This window comes from Cyprinodon variegatus, unplaced genomic scaffold, assembly GCF_000732505.1.
Source record: "Cyprinodon variegatus isolate N-32 unplaced genomic scaffold, C_variegatus-1.0 Scaffold1036, whole genome shotgun sequence".
NCBI lineage: Eukaryota > Metazoa > Chordata > Actinopteri > Cyprinodontiformes > Cyprinodontidae > Cyprinodon > Cyprinodon variegatus.
The window spans coordinates 74,416-91,389 of NW_015151489.1; the positions used below are offsets into that span (position 1 = coordinate 74,416).

The 16,974-nt window shown below is 36.5% G+C and overlaps 1 protein-coding gene across 1 annotated transcript in view; it reads left to right on the forward strand.

Annotated features, from left to right (window-relative positions):
• LOC107100960 (calcium-binding protein 39-like) overlaps nucleotides 1-14,891 on the forward strand; it is a 15,993-nt gene extending 1,102 nt beyond the window's left edge. The window contains exons 2-9 of the mRNA XM_015399673.1: nucleotides 7,051-7,179; nucleotides 7,258-7,422; nucleotides 7,497-7,615; nucleotides 7,697-7,865; nucleotides 10,592-10,651; nucleotides 11,917-11,982; nucleotides 12,071-12,214; nucleotides 13,951-14,891. Of these exons, the coding sequence (XP_015255159.1) occupies nucleotides 7,078-7,179; nucleotides 7,258-7,422; nucleotides 7,497-7,615; nucleotides 7,697-7,865; nucleotides 10,592-10,651; nucleotides 11,917-11,982; nucleotides 12,071-12,214; nucleotides 13,951-14,130 (1,005 nt within the window). The 5' untranslated portion in view covers nucleotides 7,051-7,077 and the 3' untranslated portion in view covers nucleotides 14,131-14,891. The remainder of the gene's footprint in view (nucleotides 1-7,050; nucleotides 7,180-7,257; nucleotides 7,423-7,496; nucleotides 7,616-7,696; nucleotides 7,866-10,591; nucleotides 10,652-11,916; nucleotides 11,983-12,070; nucleotides 12,215-13,950) is intronic.
• Nucleotides 14,892-16,974: the final 2,083 nt, after the last annotated feature.

The window sequence follows — 16,974 nt, forward strand, 5'->3', positions numbered from 1 at the left end:
CTGATCTTTTCAAATGCGACCTGTGTCTGAACGGCCAGGTCGCATTCATCCGACCTGAACGCCATTAGTAACCGAGATAGGTCTCTATTCTGCTTTTTGCTACACAGAAGCGGCAAGAAAAAGACAATGATGCAGAGAGCAGTATTTTTGTTTAACTATCTTAAAAAGATTGAGGTTTTAAGGTTTGGAAAGATCGCTAGATGCGCTCCAGCACTACATCCATGATTGCTTCCGTAAACACGAAGCACGCTGGCTTGTGACGTCATTTCATCCTCTTAATGGGCATGCAGGACACTTAAGCTGTATGACTGCAGTTCACACAGGAGATAACATACAAGTTGCATATATTTGGAAATGTGAACAAACGGCAATGCAAAAAAATTGGAATTGAGCAGCAAGGCCTGCAGTGTGAACGTAGCCTAAGAGCCTTCAGTGAAATCATAGATACTGTAAATAACAATTTTAATAAAACCTATTAAATTATCAATTTATGTAGATATTAGTACATGTAAATATCAATTTTATGCAGAATGATATTGATAAAGGTAGGTAAGTAATGACGATGGAAAAGATGTTCGCTCCAGAATTCAAATCTGAAGGAATTTTATCCAATATACCTTCTATCTAGACGGATGTTTAAATATATGCGACTATTTGTTAGCAAAGGCTGTAGGAAACTATAGTTTGTCTTTATTTAAAAATATGGACATTTTGCTTGTTTCTGTTGTAACAGTGATTGACCCTGAGGTTCTGGCGCCTATCCACTTTTGGCCACCCCTCAGTATACATTGGTCTGGCTACGCCTCTGCATTGATCTCGCATTGGAGGAATTTATCTCTGCATTTAAACCATCCCCTTGGGGAGCAGTGGGCTGCCATCGTGGGGCACCCAGGGAGCAATCGGGGGTAAAGGGTCTTGCTCAGAGAGCTAGAGTGGCAGTCTGTGGGAGTGGGTTTCGAACTCACAATAACAACCACGGGTCATTAAAAATCATTAAAAGTCATTAAATTATTATTTTTTTAAATTAAGGCCTTAACTGGCATTAAAATTATTTAATGTAATTATCGTGGCATTTAAAATGCTTTATTTAATAAAAAAAGAAAGAAATTTATAAAAACAATTTAATCAGATATATAATATCTCAATATATTTGTGCAGAACTGCTTCCAGTTGATCGTAAAGCCGTATGTTCGGAAAGAAGCACGAGGCGGAGAAAAAGCTAGAGAATGGGAAAATACACATTTTTGAAAACGAGGAATTCGAGACACGGCTGCATATGTGTTTGTATGTATGTATGTATATATATATATATATATATATATATATATATATATATATATATATATACATATGAGAGTCACATGTAATTTTTGATTGCATTAAAATTATTTGTAAGAGCATTAAAAAGCATTAAATTAGAGTTACTCATTCCTGTATAAACCCTGCTGCAAAGCAGCTCCAAATTTTAGATGGAAAGGATCTGTGATCATTGATTTCTTTCAAATGGATTTCACACTGGATTTTAGTATGGACTTAGACTAGGCCATGCCACACATGGGTCATTCAATTTTAGCAGTGGAAGTATATTTAGGATAAACCTCTACCTAAGTCTCGGGTGTTTTACAGCCTGTAATGAACTGTTTATCTGCCTTTCTGTGCCAAAAAATCCCCAAACAAAACGATGCTGCCACCACCATGTCTTTACCTTGAAGATGTTGTGCTCAGAGCGTATTGCAGGGTTGCGTTTACATGCAAAAGAACATTTGGCATCCAGGCCGCCTGTATTTATGTTAAGATTAAATATACTTGAAGATTAACCCTGTTTTGTTATGAGATTGTGTATTAAGGGAGTTGGTTGCGCTGGATTGCATTTAGAAATCCCAGACTTAGGGGAGTTATACTGGGCAAAAAGAAATGTAATACTGATATTTTTGATTTATTTGATTTATATACTACATCATTTCAATCTCAGTCTTTGAGTTAGAGCATTTTTCTCCCCGCTGAATCTGAGCGCATGAAATATTACTTTGCAATAGTGCAAATCATTAAGTTCTGCATTATATAAATCAGATCAAACCTTACCTTTTTTCTTTTTCAAGTGTGAAAGCATGAAAATTAGGAAGCTTTTAAGAACTGTTAGTCTTCTGTAGGAATTTAGAGTAAACAGTTTGTGGTTATTAATAAAAATTGATCACTGATCAAAGATGGAGATAAATGCTCATTCAGAAAGCAAAAGCACAGACCAGAGCGTGAATGAAACTCTGCTGTTCTTATTGTTCTTTTTTTTGTTTTAATCTGAAAAAGCCAGAGAGTTTTGCACCAACGTCCGTATCAGCTGGACCTGATAGCAGCAGGTTAGTCCCGGAAGAAAACATTCCTACCTGCTTACCTCAGAGATACCAATTTCCTTGTAAGTAATGATTAAAAGAAACTCCCCAGACCCTGTTTGACCATTTGTTTCCGCCAAAAGACAAATATCTGTATTCAAAGATGAGTTATAGTGGTTTCCCAATGTTCTCTTAGAGATAAACACTACTGCATAAAAGCTGAGTTTATTGAAAAGCGGTCAATCTTTTTTCTTTTTTCGCTTGTTTAAAGGGGATGGTCTCCTCTCAAAATGCTCTCCTATCTTTCCTATTGTGAAGAGATGACTAATTAAAACCAGCTTCGGCGTTACAAAATCTTTTATTTTTATACTCCATATAAACAGAGTAAAAAAAAAATATGTCACTAAAGAAACAGCTTGTAGTTTGATTTATTAGGAGTTGTTCAACTTGTCGAAGTAGTGAGGTAATGCTGCTGCTGAAGGTTAATCTAATCTATCCTGATTTTATGTAGATGATCAAATCTAGATTACTGGAATTGCATGCATCTGTTATAGGTCAGCTTTTTAAGAGAGGGGAAGAATTAGTTGCACACCAAGTTTCTGGATATAAAGAAAAAAAAATCAGATCGATTATTAAAATAATCGTCAACTAATTTAGTAATCGATTATTTGTTAAATGGATTATAAAGACTCTGAAACATGCCTTTAGCTAACTGATCAACCCCCTTAGAGCAGTAACTATATTAAAATTACAAAAGAAATAAATATTTTGAATATAAGATAAAAAAAAAAAAAACATTTGTGCATTAATATGCTCTATCCAGACCTCCTCAAGTGGAAAAGTTTTAGTTTCACCTGATTTAGTTCTGTAAAAAGAACTTCTTTAAGGAGTCTTTTTCTATCTGATTATTAATTTGATTAATTAAAAAAATAATCAACGGATTAATAGATAAGAAAAATAATCATTAGTTGCAGCCCTAGTACCCAGGTTTATTGAGCATTATTAAACTTAAATTATTTGACTGGGTATATATAAATTTACAGCTGTAAAACTCTATTAAATTTTAATTTAGCATAAATCAAAAGTGTGATATTATGTAGTGGCAATGGAAGGAGAAGGTTGTTTTCTTCACCAGCAGTAATAAGTAGGAGCTGAGGATTTTAATAGCATTTTTTGTCTTTTTAATAATTTTAAACCTGCTTGTTGGTTTAAATGTTTTTTGTTTTTATTTAGTGCAGTATCGAGTTTATTGCTGGTTAGCTTCACTGGCTGCTTCTTCTTGTGTGTCTAAAAACGGGCGTTTAGTCACTACTGATAGGTTTTCCAGCTGTAGAGGTCATCTGTAAAGCCCCATTTTATTGTTTGTGTTTTTTTTTTCTTCCTCTGGAAGGGCATCTCCGGTATGTGTGACGATCTCACATCGCTGCATTGCTACGCCAGTGATTAGTCATCCAGGCCAAAAACAGGTTCACTCTTTGGATGTCGTAATCTGATGCTAAATGTGGCGTTCGGTGTCTCAGACAAGTTTTTTTGTGCACAGCTACTCCAACTAATGAATCATGGACCTGTAATCAATGAATTTTAGGCTAAATAGCAAGTTTTTCTCTCCTGTATATGTCAACATACAGATATTTGTTTTCTTTATTTGAGATCGGTTTTAAGCATGGAGCCCGATTTATTTTATTTTTTCAATCAAATCTGTCAGTAAAGGTAGGCCTGTCCTTTGTAGGTATTTCAGACAAATCATTATTCAAATATTCTTGCTTTACGTCTTTATAAAATGAAGTATCTGGGTCGTTGTGGAAGCTTTGCTGGTTTGTGTGGCTTCAACCCCAGCAGACATCAGAATAATCTCATTACATCACATTTAGAGGGGAAAAATCAACCATAAACGGCGGTTCAAGCTTCTAAAGACTCATAGCCTTTTGATCATGTCATTAAAGCCGGCCCTTTGGACCTTATTCCTAATAATTACTGACATGCAGTGACGGCAGCAGCAGCCGGGCCTAGCAGGAAATGTGTGTGCGACATGAGTTGATAAAGAAGCATGAAAGTGTTTGAAGTACCTCCTCAATGTGGATTATGTTGTTGTGATGTCAGAATTTGTAGCCAAAATATGCTAAATTACTTTATAATTACAAACAAAATTGAAGTATTTTTCAGTTCAGGATCTAATTCAATCAAAAAGATTTAAAAAAACAACCAGAGGAAGTAATTGATGTAAGTACGGGTTAGTTTTAGCTTTTTGAAACCTGCGTACTATTTGAGTTGCATGAAAAACTAGGAAATTAATATGAAACTGGATCAAACACAAGTTTTACATTTGGACAGTTCCAATTAATGCAAAGCTGTAAACTGAAAATACTGATTGAATGGATTAAAGTTCTAATTTTCGAACTTTTTTGGATTAAAGTTGTAATTTTCTTTTCCCTAAAAAATTTTTAGGGAAGAGGTTCGGGATCCTAGCTCAGGGTCAGGTGTTATGGTTGGGAAAATGTGCAAAGGATGCCTTACTGGGTCAGAGATGAAGCTTTTCTACTCCAACAGCGGTTCTGTCACAAATTCTCCCTGAAACTGGATGCAGAACAGTTTCGATTTGAGATGAGTGACCACGGAAACTAGCAGGAACTTTGCTCAAAATGTGATTAAAATGGGAAACTATAACTAAATCTGGGGAGGTTCTTTCTGAATAGAGAGGATATTAAGCTACATTGCAAAGAAAATGATCTAAAAATAAGCGAAAATGTCTTAAATTAAGTGTAGTTACCCTTAATTTGAGTAGGTAAATAAGATGATTTGCCAATGGAATGATAATTTTTACGCTTAAAATTCGATGATTAGATAATATTCACTTGAAATAAGACAATACAATAGTTTTTTTTCTTATTTTAAATGTAAATTAGTTTTGTTCCATAGGCAAACTGTCTCATTTACCTCCTCAATTCAAGAACAAATGCATTTTTAAGAAAAAAGGGACTTATTTAGATTTCATCAAAGTTCTGAACAGCATTAAAGTTATTGATTCCAAAAGGGAAATTTAACAGAAAATAAACCTACTTAGAAAAAACTCCAAAAAGATAAAAACCATACCAAGCTTGCTTTAACTTTAATCCTCGCTTTGATTAGTCGTATATGTTTTTATTCTTTTTGCATTTAACGACTCTTATCACATATGCTGATTCTGATTTTGAACCATATCGATTCTTATTCTATCTGTTATTTTAAGATCACAATAACATTTCAATCTTATCTTGGTGATAAACATCAAACAATACATGTAAAGCAATAAAAACCTGCTTAACTACCCATTGGGTAGTATTTTATAAGTTTTTCCACATATAAATACAAAGATTAGTGCTTTGAATTTGGGTGATTTTCAGACTTTTGCAGAAGTAAATAAAGCCGGTTTCATGTCCAAGTATCAGCCTATTATGGATCCTCCAAAATTAGGAAAATAAAGGCCAATTGATCGGTGTAACTCTATCATAAATGCCTTAAATTGAGTTATGACTTATAAATTCAAGGTTTAGCTTCATGTGTGGCGTTCCCTTCTTTCTCTGGGGATATTAAACCATTGCATAATGGTACTTAATTCAATAAAAATACACAATAAGTACCTCATGCCCAGAACATCGATTGTTAATATTGGTCATATTTAACTCATAGAACTGATACTGATATGTTAAGAAATTATGGTCCTACTGGTTTATGGCAAAGGCGAGGTGGGTGGAAAGGGAGTCATTTTCTCTCCCATGAGGATTAGCTGTCACACGTTGCTATCCTGAGCTGCTGTTCCTGCTGCTCTGTGCTAAAGCTTGTGTCTTTATGTTATGCGTCTCTAAGCCAACAGCGTGGCTACAACAACATTTAGTTAGCCTACACCTACTGATACAGGTTGGACGCCAAACACTTCTTGACATTCTGGGTGTACCGGGGCAAAATGCACACCGAGTCATCCAGTGACGAGTTATGCAATGATAGAAAAGCAAGCCGGTAATTACTGCAATCAACTTGACATAACGTGAATGTTTCCTCTCTAAGCTTCAACCAGGCTGTGTTTAAATGGACCTGAGTGAGAATATGTAAAATGGTAGAGCTGGATTCCTCTCTGTTGGATGGACTAAATCATAATCAGCTGGCAGATTGGGTTAAAAAGCCTTATTTGTGTGCAAGTTTTTGTCGCTGCCCAGATATATGAGACTGAATCTGCTGGCGTCAGACTGATTTGTTCACGTTCCGCCCACTTTATTACCTAACAGACTTTAAAAACCTGCAGCTTGTATGTTTAGAAATGATTCATAACTGACTCATTGCCTGCAGGGTGATATTCAGACGTAGTGCAGAAATGAATGGGAGCCAGGGATTATTCTGCAAAATCAGACGGGTCTCGCCACCATTCAAAAAAACAGTGTTGCTTTGATTCTTTTTTTTTGTCTGTGTGCTTTTTGTCACCGTTATTTATTATTAGTTAGACGGAGGGAAAAGCGAAAAGCAATTGGTAAGATAAGTCTCTAATTTCGTTTGAATGTGCAACAACATGGGGTGGAAAGGAACAAGTATTCACACCCCTTCAACTTTTGTGAAAATTTATTTTATTCTCAGTTTTATTAGGTCTGGACTTTGACTAGGCCGATTTAACCTCTGATTGGCTTAGATTTAAATGGCCGGCGGAGTCGAGCCACGTTCTTCCACTGACCAGCGTCACGTTTGTCATGCCTTTCAGGTCTCGAGGCGTTAACGGGCATCCGTCATGCCGCTGTTTGGTAAATCCCACAAGAGTCCTGCAGACATTGTCAGGACCCTCAAGGAAAACCTGACGGTTCTAGTCAAACACGATAAGAAGACAGAAAAGGTAGGTACATACACTTATGTTGCGTTCCTCCTTATTGAGAAGCATCCTTTCATTTCGCTCGTCCTCTTTGTTGTCCAGGCGTCTGAGGAAGTGTCAAAATGCTTGGTGTCCATGAAGGAGATTCTGTACGGGAGCAACGATAAGGAGCCACACACTGAGACTGTGGCTCAGCTCGCACAGGAGCTCTACAACAGCGGCCTTCTGATTTCTCTGGTAGAAAACCTGCAGGTTATAGACTTTGAGGTGAGGGGATATCAAGCTAACGATTCAGATGATGAGGTAGAAAGGTCAGAATGTAACGTTTCTGGTGTTTTCAGGGGAAGAAAGATGTTTGCCAGATCTTTAACAACATCCTGAGGAGGCAGATCGGGACGAGGAGCCCCACAGTTGAATACTTCTGCTCCCACCAAGAGGTCCTCTTCATTCTGCTGAGAGGGTGAGCCAATCAGAAGGTTTTCACCATATTGTCTCGATGTTGTGGCACGCTCACGTAAAGCCGGTCTCTCTCTGTCTGAAGATATGAAACGCCCCAGGTAGCACTGAACTGCGGCATCATGCTGAGGGAATGCATTCGCCACGAGCCACTTGCCAAAATCATTCTTCAGTCGGAGCATTTCCACAGCTTTTTCAACTATGTGGAGATGTCCACCTTTGACATCGCCTCGGACGCCTTTGCTACCTTTAAGGTAACTGAGATTCCTGTCAGCTTTGAATATAACCAGCTGACATTTTGTGCTGAAGATCAGATCTACTTAAGGGGAAAAAATCCCACAGTTTTTACAACTTTTCCTTTTTACTTATGTTTATTCTTATTTGAGTTATTTAAAGAAGGATATACAGATTAATTTATCCATTATGAAGAGGAAGTCAGCTTGGATACCTAACAAACCCCCACTCTGTGGTGGAATTTAAAAGCCCTCTGTGGTCAACCGAGTCTGTATGTGATTCACTGCTGTGATGAATTAGGCCAGGGGTCGGGAACATATTTGACTTAGAGAGCAATGAAATTTATTTCAGTGGGAGCCATATAATATATTTTAAGACTGAATTCAGCTAAATGTGAGTAAAATAAGCCTTTGAATTTATTATTTTTTTGATAATGTTATTATAATACTGAACATCAACAACTTCTGGTGCTACGTGGATTTGCTGAACCAAAATGCGACAAATGACTTGCGTCTGTTGACTCATCCAAAGCCAGGGAAAAGAACGGTGCTGCATTTATGTCCTTAACTTGCGTTTCCTCCTCTTGGTTTTCCATCATGATGGTACGATCAGGAACAGTTCTTGCCGACAGAGGCATGTCTGCATTCCATTTGATTATCTTTTGTTCAGAAGATCATCAAAAAAGTTTATTGGTTACATCCAGCTTGAACTGGATGTAACACTGATGTTCTGTCAGACCAGCATACCCATAGTCAATACACATGTGCAAGACATCAGATTTGCAAACGCTTATTCTATTCCCGTTTATCTCTTTAGTTTTGTACGAAAAACACACTTTAAACTACCTCGACGGGCGTGTATCCCTTCAGTCATGTAAAAAAAAATATTTACGGTCAGATCACCATGCACTTTAAAAAACACCAAAAAGTAAGTAATTACATTGTGTTTTTGTACATGACTAAAGGGATACACATATGTTGAGGTAGTTTAAAGTGTATTTTTCGTAGAAAACTAAAGGGATAAACGGGTATTAGCTGTGGGCATGCTGGTCTGAAGGAACACCGGTTCCATACGCAGAGTTCCTGCTGGCTAGCTTGCCTGCTTAGAAGCTCTTGGCGTGCTTTCTTCCTGCTTTCTACTGCAGGGTATTTTGATGCAAAGGTCGCATGGCGTGTGTCATTCAACCGTTTCATCGATGCAGCTTTGTCATTGCAAATTCGGCAGATCTCAGAACCTGCTCTCTCCACAAATCTTCAGTCTATTCTTTTTGAAACTTACTTTGAAGGGTTGGCTTTAAGCTAATGACCGAGCACTGATTCAAAAGGGGGCGTTTACCTGTTTACCAGCAACGGCCAACATAGGCTATTATCCAATTAAAAATAATGGACAAATGCTCCTGCAGCCGACAGCAGCCCTGAACAGGACACGATCAGAGGAAAATAGATGCATGGATTAAGACAAGTGATAATATTTAATGTTTTATCTGAAAAGCTGAAATCTGCGAGCCAGATGCAATCATCAAAAGCCACAGGTTCCCGACCCCTAAATTGGACTGTTTGTAACAAAAGGTGTTATTGAAAACATCAAATTTGAAGGTTAATCTATCTATATATCTTCAAACCTCAAAAATTCTTGCAGCTCAGGTGGGAATTAAGATTTAGTTCTGACCAGTATTCTTAATCTGATGCAACACTTTTGTTACCAAAGTGTTTTAGATTAGCTCTCCATTGAGTGATTGTGTCGCTCTCACTTTCATGTCCCGTAAGGGATTCCTAAGGGTTTGTCTGGGCTGTAGTTAGGCGTCATTCAAAGTTTTATCCAGTCAAATTCCCCATAGCATGTTTTAAGCTAACGCTAACATTGAGAGGTGACAGTAAAGAAGTATAAACACTCAAAATTAAAGCTGCAGTCAGACATCCTCTCCTTCATTTGGGTTTGACACAGAGAAAAAAATACTATATGGCAACAATTAATTCTTGGTTAAAGAAACAACCTGCAGTCGTCCCTTTAGTCTGGCTGTTGACTACCTGCTAGAGCTGTTGGTTGTATCTGGGACATTAACTGTATTATGTCCTTTTCAGCTTTTGGTTCTTCCTTATTTGTTAATCCCGCAATAAAAACTGGTTTCAAACAAATTCGTCTTGAGTTTAATCTGATTAAGTTGGAAAAATACGCCTTCCCCAAAATGTTTTTAAATAATCTGAAGAGATGATTTTGTTTCATGTGAGATTTGGTCCGAGATCACACAAGATCATCAGTACATGGAAACACTTCCTGTTTTTCCTGTTTCCTGTTGTTTATTTCAGAAAATTATCTTTTAACCCTAAATGTTAGCATACGGAAGATGAGATGATTTAAAGTTTTATTATTATTTTTTTAATAGATTTTTAGGTGTTGTTGATGTTAATGTCTGGATATAACTCCATTTAGATCTTAATCTGAGAGGCCTGAAATTACTACATTTTCTGTTAACAGCAATTATTTTAAGTAATGGAGAAGAACATGTATTCTTTTTTCTTTTAAAGCAATGCTTTGAAATAGATTTTTTTTCTTTGTTACAAAGGTTTTTCCATATTTCAATTCATTCTCACCAGAAAATAAAACAAAACACTATCAGTTCTAGCTAACAATGGAAAGTCCTAAAACCTTGTTTACATATAAAGTTTTCTAAAACTATTGTGATATTATTATATATAATGTTTGTTTTCTTTTTAACTGTTTATTTTCTATTTATTTATTTTTACAGGATCTTCTTACAAGACACAAAGTGCTTGTGGCTGATTTCCTTGAACAGAACTACGACGCTGTGAGTGATCTGATCATAAAAACACGCCTGTTACACTAAAACCCTCCCAGCACAAAAGTAGTACAGAGAACCAATAGATGGTATTTGTTGATTTATTGGAAATAACTAAACATTTCAACCTGCTGTATGCCTTTGGAAGAGGAGCTATAATCCCTTTATGGGTATAAATGTTTAAAAAACACAAACATTTAAAATAAATGTGTTTTTATTGCTGTAAAAATTAGTATGTTCGTTTAGTAGTGAAAAATTACAGCATAGTAATGACCTACAGACGTTTTAGCTCACAAATTTATTATTCTTTTTATTAGTGCTTTTACTCTTATAATCATGGCTGCATGCTTTTGTAGTTTATAGCTATGAGAGAGAAACATATGTAAGTCTTTGGTAAAATGGGAGTAAAAGGAGACTATATGAGATTAAAATAGTCACCTAAATGTTTCTGTATCCACAATTTGGAAAATAATTTAAATTTGTCAAACTAGATCATGACAATTTGGGCTTTGGTGTGCAACCCACAGATAGGAAGATGGTAACAGGAAATGTCTTCATAGCTCAGTGGTAAAAATAAACCCTTTTTAAACTTTAGATATGTTAAAGGCTACTGGGATGGTTCCTGCAACACTTTTCTTTAGATAATCTTTTATATTTTTTCCACAAGTTCTTTGAAACAGATGACTAAATCAACAGAAAAGATTCAACAGACGTAAAATGAACCCATTGCCCCAGCTTCATCGGCTTAAAGTCTGCAAAGGTGTACTAAGAGTTCTAACAGAAGACTTAATTATTGTTTGTGTGTAGGAACTCAAGCTTCTAGATGGATTTTTAACTCATCTTTAGCAGTGGTGCAGTGATGTGTGAAGGGCGGCTGTACTCAGTGGTCCAATCATGTCACACTCAGGCCCTCTGAGTGTTTTTCTAGAAATGCAGATTCCTAGAAAAAGCAAGGAGATGCAGAGTGCTCTCAATGTCACAACACCTCTAGGTACAAAGCAGGACTTTATGCCTTCTGTCTCCAGAGGCAGAGAGGGCCTCTCATTCCAGGGGCCTGCTAGGGTCTTTGCTACAGGTACTCTATACAGAACTGCCTTTTTGAGTTCCATTACTCTGAGGGGCCTTTGCAGCAGGATCTGCAATGAAAGTGGGTCTAGATGACGTTACCGCTGCAGAGACAGGTCTCCGGTTCTTTGGTTAGCCATGGAGCCGCAGTTATCAGATCTGATACCTGGACATAAACAAACTTTTATGTTCTGTTTGCTTGATTGCAGGTTTTCGCCAACTATGAGAAGCTGCTGCACTCTGAGAACTATGTCACGAAGCGGCAGTCGCTCAAGGTTTGACTCAGATCCTGCATGAGTATCCAGAAAAGCCTATCGGCGCGTGACCCCTTTGTCACAGTGTTTGAAATCATCTCTCCTGCAGCTTCTGGGCGAGCTGTTATTGGACAGACACAACTTCGTGGTGATGACGCGCTACATCAGCAAGCCTGAAAACCTCAAACTCATGATGAATCTGCTCAGAGACAAGAGCCCCAACATCCAGTTCGAGGCCTTCCACGTGTTTAAGGTAAGGAAAGAAAGACGCATTTAAGGGGACTGGAAAATGGGCTTAATAAACGAACAGATACGCCTTTTAACTGGGCTTTAATGTGAAAGAATTTCTTTCGAAAAGAAACCTAAAAGTGAGGTAAGCATTTGTGTTTAGCCTCATTTATTCTAAAACCTTCATATAAAACGTAATACATTAGAGCAAACAAACAACGTACATGTCCCAGAATGGCCTAGTCAAAGGCCAGAAATTAGTCTGAATGAGAAGCTGTAGCATAGGCAAAAAAATTTATTAGAATTTTTTTGCAGGTGATTAAAAAACAAAAATATATATTTTTTTGTATAACGCTGCAATTTTGGCTCCCCAGAGCTTCCGTAGCTGGAGTATTACTCCCACGGTGCACTTCGACAACGACATCATGGCTGTCACTACCCGATCCATTTTGCGCATGCGCGAACAGATATACATCTGGGTGTCCATAAATAATGTAATTATGGTACTAAAATAACTTTTTTTCTATCCTTAACTCACTAAAGCATGCTAATACACATCTTCAAAAAATGGTTTATGCCTTTTGTGAGAGAATTTTGATGCTTTTTACATTTTCTTTGTAAACTGCTTCTCTGACGTCACCATTGGACACGCTCAGAGCAGTCCGGCAAGATATGTTTACCATGTTTATCTGCATTTCAGTTCTTTCTTTAGTTAGATTAAGCAATATATACCATAAGGTTAATCTAGTCAAAAAGACTAGATTTATGTTTAAATCAAACGCCGAAAAAGTTAGCCACCGGAAGTAGCGTAGGATCCCATTTCGGGCACAGAGTGATAAAACAAAGGATTTTAATGCATTTATTTTCTCAGGAAATACATTATTAACCTTTAACACATTGTATTTTGGTACGCTTACTTTTTTTGGGGAGGGAAAAACGTCATTTAGGTCTTTCTAGCAAAATAAAATCGAGGGTGACCCGGATGTATATCTGGATGCACAAATGAGCTGATAGCGCACGCGCAGAACGGATCGTGCTTCTGGGATTCATCAGGTAGTGACAGTGGCTACCGGTGAGAGTGGGAAGTTAGTCCTGATAACAGGAATATAATCATCCATTGTTTGGAACTGGTTTGAGTTTGCTGCGACAGACGTCGCACCTACGGCTGGAAGGTGATGTAAACAAACATACCAAAAGCAAGACGGTTAGCATTAGCTATAAGGATTGAACTTTTCCGAGAGTTAAAGAACGGATTTTATGTGATGGTTTTCTCATCATGGAATTTTTTTATTATGAATGTGCTGGATTACGTTTTATCTGTAGACCCATAAGGACAAATAGAATATAAACAATCTAAGATTGGATTTATAATGCGGCCTCAGGATCGCGTTAAAATTTGAAAGCTTTATTTTAAAAATTTTGATTTAACATGTTGGAATATCTTTATTAATTGTGCTTTGGTGCTCATGGTGTCCATAAAATGAACTTGATAGTTGAATTGTGGAAAATTTAAGCTTTCTAAGAACGTATAACATGTCTATAATGGTAAAAGTTTAACCAGTGCTATTTTCTAGCACACTGCTGTGTTTAATGTAAATATGCACAATGGAACGCCGCCGATCAGTTGGATGCTAAGAGGTTAATAAGCAGGGGGAAAAAATCAGAAATTCAACCCTCATCTGAAAATGTTGCTGTTTTTAATGTGATCCGATCTGAACAGGGATGGTGCCCTATTTGATATATTTTTTCTGCAACTTTCAGGTGTTTGTCGCAAACCCCAACAAGACGCAGCCCATCGCCGACATCTTGCTGAAGAACCAGACCAAACTAATCGACTTCTTGAGCAACTTCCAGAAGGATCGCACAGACGACGAGCAGTTTAACGACGAGAAGACCTACCTAATCAAACAGATCAGGGATCTGAAGAAACCAGCCTCCTAGAAAAGCTCCCCAAACTTTTTTACCAATAGGAAGGCGTAGAAATAAAACACATTAACAATAATGGTTATTCTATTTAAAAACAAATTGATCCTTGTTGGTAAAAGTAGCTCATAATCACTGATCTAACTTTTGTAAATTCATTTTTTTTCTTTTTTTACTTTAAAACATGTTTTTCATCTGTAGCATGTAGTGCCACAGCTCATTGTGTTGAATCAGATTTGCTTTGATGAAAGAACCAGCAGGAAGAACGATAAAAAAAAAAGACTTGGGCCAAAATCTTTTTTGATTCTCTGATTACCTCTTTTAAAGGAGGAAATCACCAAATTTTTTTTTATGCATCTGTGTCAAAGAGATTATTGGGGAAAGATGAAGAAGAAGTAAAAAATGAGCAGACTCTAAATATGCAGTTGGCTTTAGCAAGATGCTGAAAAGAGAAATAAATTATGGCTTAAATAAATGGCTAAAATAAATATTTTAAGATTCGATCATTGAAATAAAAATTTGTGACCACTGGTACAAAAAAAAAAAGCTCCAGGATTGTTGGACACAGTCGCTAAAAGCACTTTCTGTAGATTAAAATTAATATAAAAAAAAAAAAATAAGTTGATCAGTTTTCAATGCTTTTTCTAATTTTTAAAAAACGTATATCTTTGGATTTGTTGCCATGTACAGTGTGTGGTATGTGTTCATGAACTGAACTGAACTGAACTGAACTGAGTGCCACTGTGAGTGAGAACTTTAATTATAACCCGTGATGAAGAGAAAAAGGCTGCAATGGTGGCTGTTTTGTGCTTTTTATTTTTTGCCCTGATTTATCGACCGTAGAAGGAAATAGTTGAAGATTCAGACGTGCCTTTTTTTTTTCTGTTTAAGTGTTTTCTTCCCTTCTTCTCACCTTTATTTGTGTTTTAACGCATCTTTCTTGGGGGAGCTTAATTATGATCTTGATGAAAATACGCTCCGAACGGAACGTATTTGCTTTTGATTAAGCAGTGAACCTCTTAACTCGCTATGTTTGAGTTGCACTGTCATTTGGGACACTTTTCACCTTTTTGGAATGTGCCATTGTTTATCTTTTTATGCCAGCGAAGTAATCCTTCTAGTAGATTACGCAATCTCCTCCATGAATGTCCAGATATTTTGGACTTTAATTCATTTATAGTGTTTAAAAGCTTACATTAACTGTGGATTTTCCTTAATCTTTAATACGGGCTCAAAACCAATGATGCAGACGTTAATATTTGGATTTATGTCCTATAAATAAGCAGGCTGGATATTTTAATCTGTGCTGTTAATTGAAATTGTGACATGTTTAATCTCCCTGTGTGATTCAAGGTCAAGTTAAAGATATTATCTATATAATCCAATAAAATTATTGCAGCAAAATCAAACCCACTGAATGGATGCTACCATTGGAGGCCAACCCAGAGGCCTAATAATGCTGGCCTGGTTTATGCCGGAACCAACCGATTTTGAGTGTTTTGGATCATTTTCCAGTTTAAAAATAAGAAAAATCTTAATTGTGTTTAATATTTAACCCTCTAGTTTATGATTAATGTTGCAAAGTCGATATAAAACTTCACAGGGATGGATTCGGTTGCTTTAAAAGGGCAACAATCAATAATGCACAATAAAACCGGTTTGGATTTGGTCAAACAATATAATTATGAACTAAACATAAATGTGACTCTACCCTGTTTAAATTATTTTTTTCCAGAATGATGCTAGAAGCTTGATAGCTGCTAAATACCTCCAGCTTATGGACATGTATCCATATATTAATGCTTGTTCAACCTGAATGAAAGCAGTAAAAGCCCAGTAACCAGTTATCTTCAGACTGAAGCTTTAAATTCTTGCCAACAGGATTATTTCTGAAAGCAATGTTGTGTTAGATGACAGTGAGAATTAATTTGGTGTAGATAAAGCACAGCTAATGGTTGTTTTTTTTTTCTCCTTTGACTTCAAATTTTAAAACTGACACTTTAACTCCAATCATCTCCGCTTTAAGATTTTACAGAGTTTTCCAGCTTTGCTTTGTGATTAAAGATGAAAAAAAAACAGCGTATTTAGAAATTTCTGCAGACCCAAACAGACACACAAGCTGTAGTCCTGTCAGTATCAGTCATGAAGCTGTGAGTTTCCAGCACGCTTTACATTTTGGATGAAGGAAATAAATAATTAGCACCTTTACGCTTGTCTTTGGAGGCGAGAAGGAAAACCAGCCAGTTTGTTTAGACACTGTGTTACAGTCGTAATGTGAAACAACAACCAGCTTCACATCTATGTAGTAAATAGAAGCAAATTCCAATTAGTAACTTTGGTAGAGTCCTTTCTGGAAGCAGCCACATTGATTCTTCTGTACCATAGTTACTACAAATAAAAGATGGGAATGCACTTTTTGTATGTTTTTTTGTGTGTTTGTTTTGTATCATAGGATCTTGGTTTTGTGTCTATGTGCTTTAGCTTAAACCAGGCGTCTGAAACCAGAGGTGCCGGAGCCACATGGGGCTCTTTAGATATTCTTCAAAGGCTCTTCACAAATAAAATGATAAAGAGCAAACTAATCTTTTAAAATATAGATCTTAGAATTTTAACTGCTGACCAAATAAGTAGAATTTCGAAAATAAGTTGACTATATTATACCATATATTTATATATTTATTTTAGTTTTTGGAGGATTGCTAATGATTAATTTGCCAATCAATTAATTTGTTGATACTTTTTTCAATTAATAATCTGATAGCCAAAGGTTCCTGAAAGTAGTTTTTTAAAAAACGAAATTAAACAGGTGAAACTAGAACGTTTCTGCCAGAAAAAAAAGTTTTCTTTTTATTAGTGCAAATT